We start from the raw sequence: 764 nt of genomic DNA on the forward strand, positions 1-764 counted from the left end.
AGAAATCACAAAACATCCGTTTGTTGCTATAAACTTCGGTGCTAAAAAAATACTTCCAATAAAAGCTGCGCCTCAAGGCCTCACAATCGAAAGTTAAAGTTGTAACAGAAAGTATAAATGGTTAAACAGCAAACATGGCAGTTAATACTGTACGGTTAGTGTATTCATTTACCTCGGTAAAGTCAAGCCGTGTTAGCCAGGTGCATCATTAGGGCAAGTGCGATTTTGGATTTACATCGTGAAATGATTGCCCAAAGAGTGGCCACATTTGATCGCCTGGCCGCTTCTGCTATTCAACAAACATCAGACCAATTTCAAGAACATATTTGGTGTGTAGACATCGAATGCATAATAAACATCGTTGTCTTCAAAAATGCATGATTGATAGCCTATGTAATAATTTAACACTGCCCACCTCCGAGAGTTGTAAGAAAATATCACTGATTATTACTATTTCTCCATTCCAGCCAAACTTGACGGTGTGAAGACGTACATGCGCATGCGGAGAGTCCCTGCACACCTTCAGGGAAAAGTTATCAAGTGGTTCGATTACCTCTGGCTCACGCAGAAGTGCTCAGATGAGGAACGAGCCGTCAGCTGTCTACCCGGTGAGTTTACGAGAGCCTCAAGTCTTCCGCTTCCTTTGTCGTTGCTTTCCAAAATGTAGTGTTTATCGCCGATGGAAAATTAATTGCTAAAGGGATTTAGGCATGTGGCAGTGTATGATTATGGGTTCGGGACTTCGAGACATGCTAAACCTAATG

General features: G+C 42.0%; 1 protein-coding gene across 1 annotated transcript in view; it reads left to right on the forward strand.

Moving 5' to 3' along the window:
- Positions 1-492: 492 nt before the first annotated feature.
- Positions 493-764, forward strand: part of LOC119586599 (cyclic nucleotide-gated cation channel alpha-3-like) — a 14,104-nt gene continuing 13,832 nt past the window's right edge. The window contains exon 1 of the mRNA XM_037935349.1: positions 493-608. Coding sequence (XP_037791277.1) covers positions 494-608 — 115 coding nt within the window. The 5' untranslated portion in view covers position 493. The remainder of the gene's footprint in view (positions 609-764) is intronic.

Source organism: Penaeus monodon, chromosome 21 (genome assembly GCF_015228065.2).
Source record: "Penaeus monodon isolate SGIC_2016 chromosome 21, NSTDA_Pmon_1, whole genome shotgun sequence".
Taxonomy (NCBI): Eukaryota; Metazoa; Arthropoda; class Malacostraca; order Decapoda; family Penaeidae; genus Penaeus; species Penaeus monodon.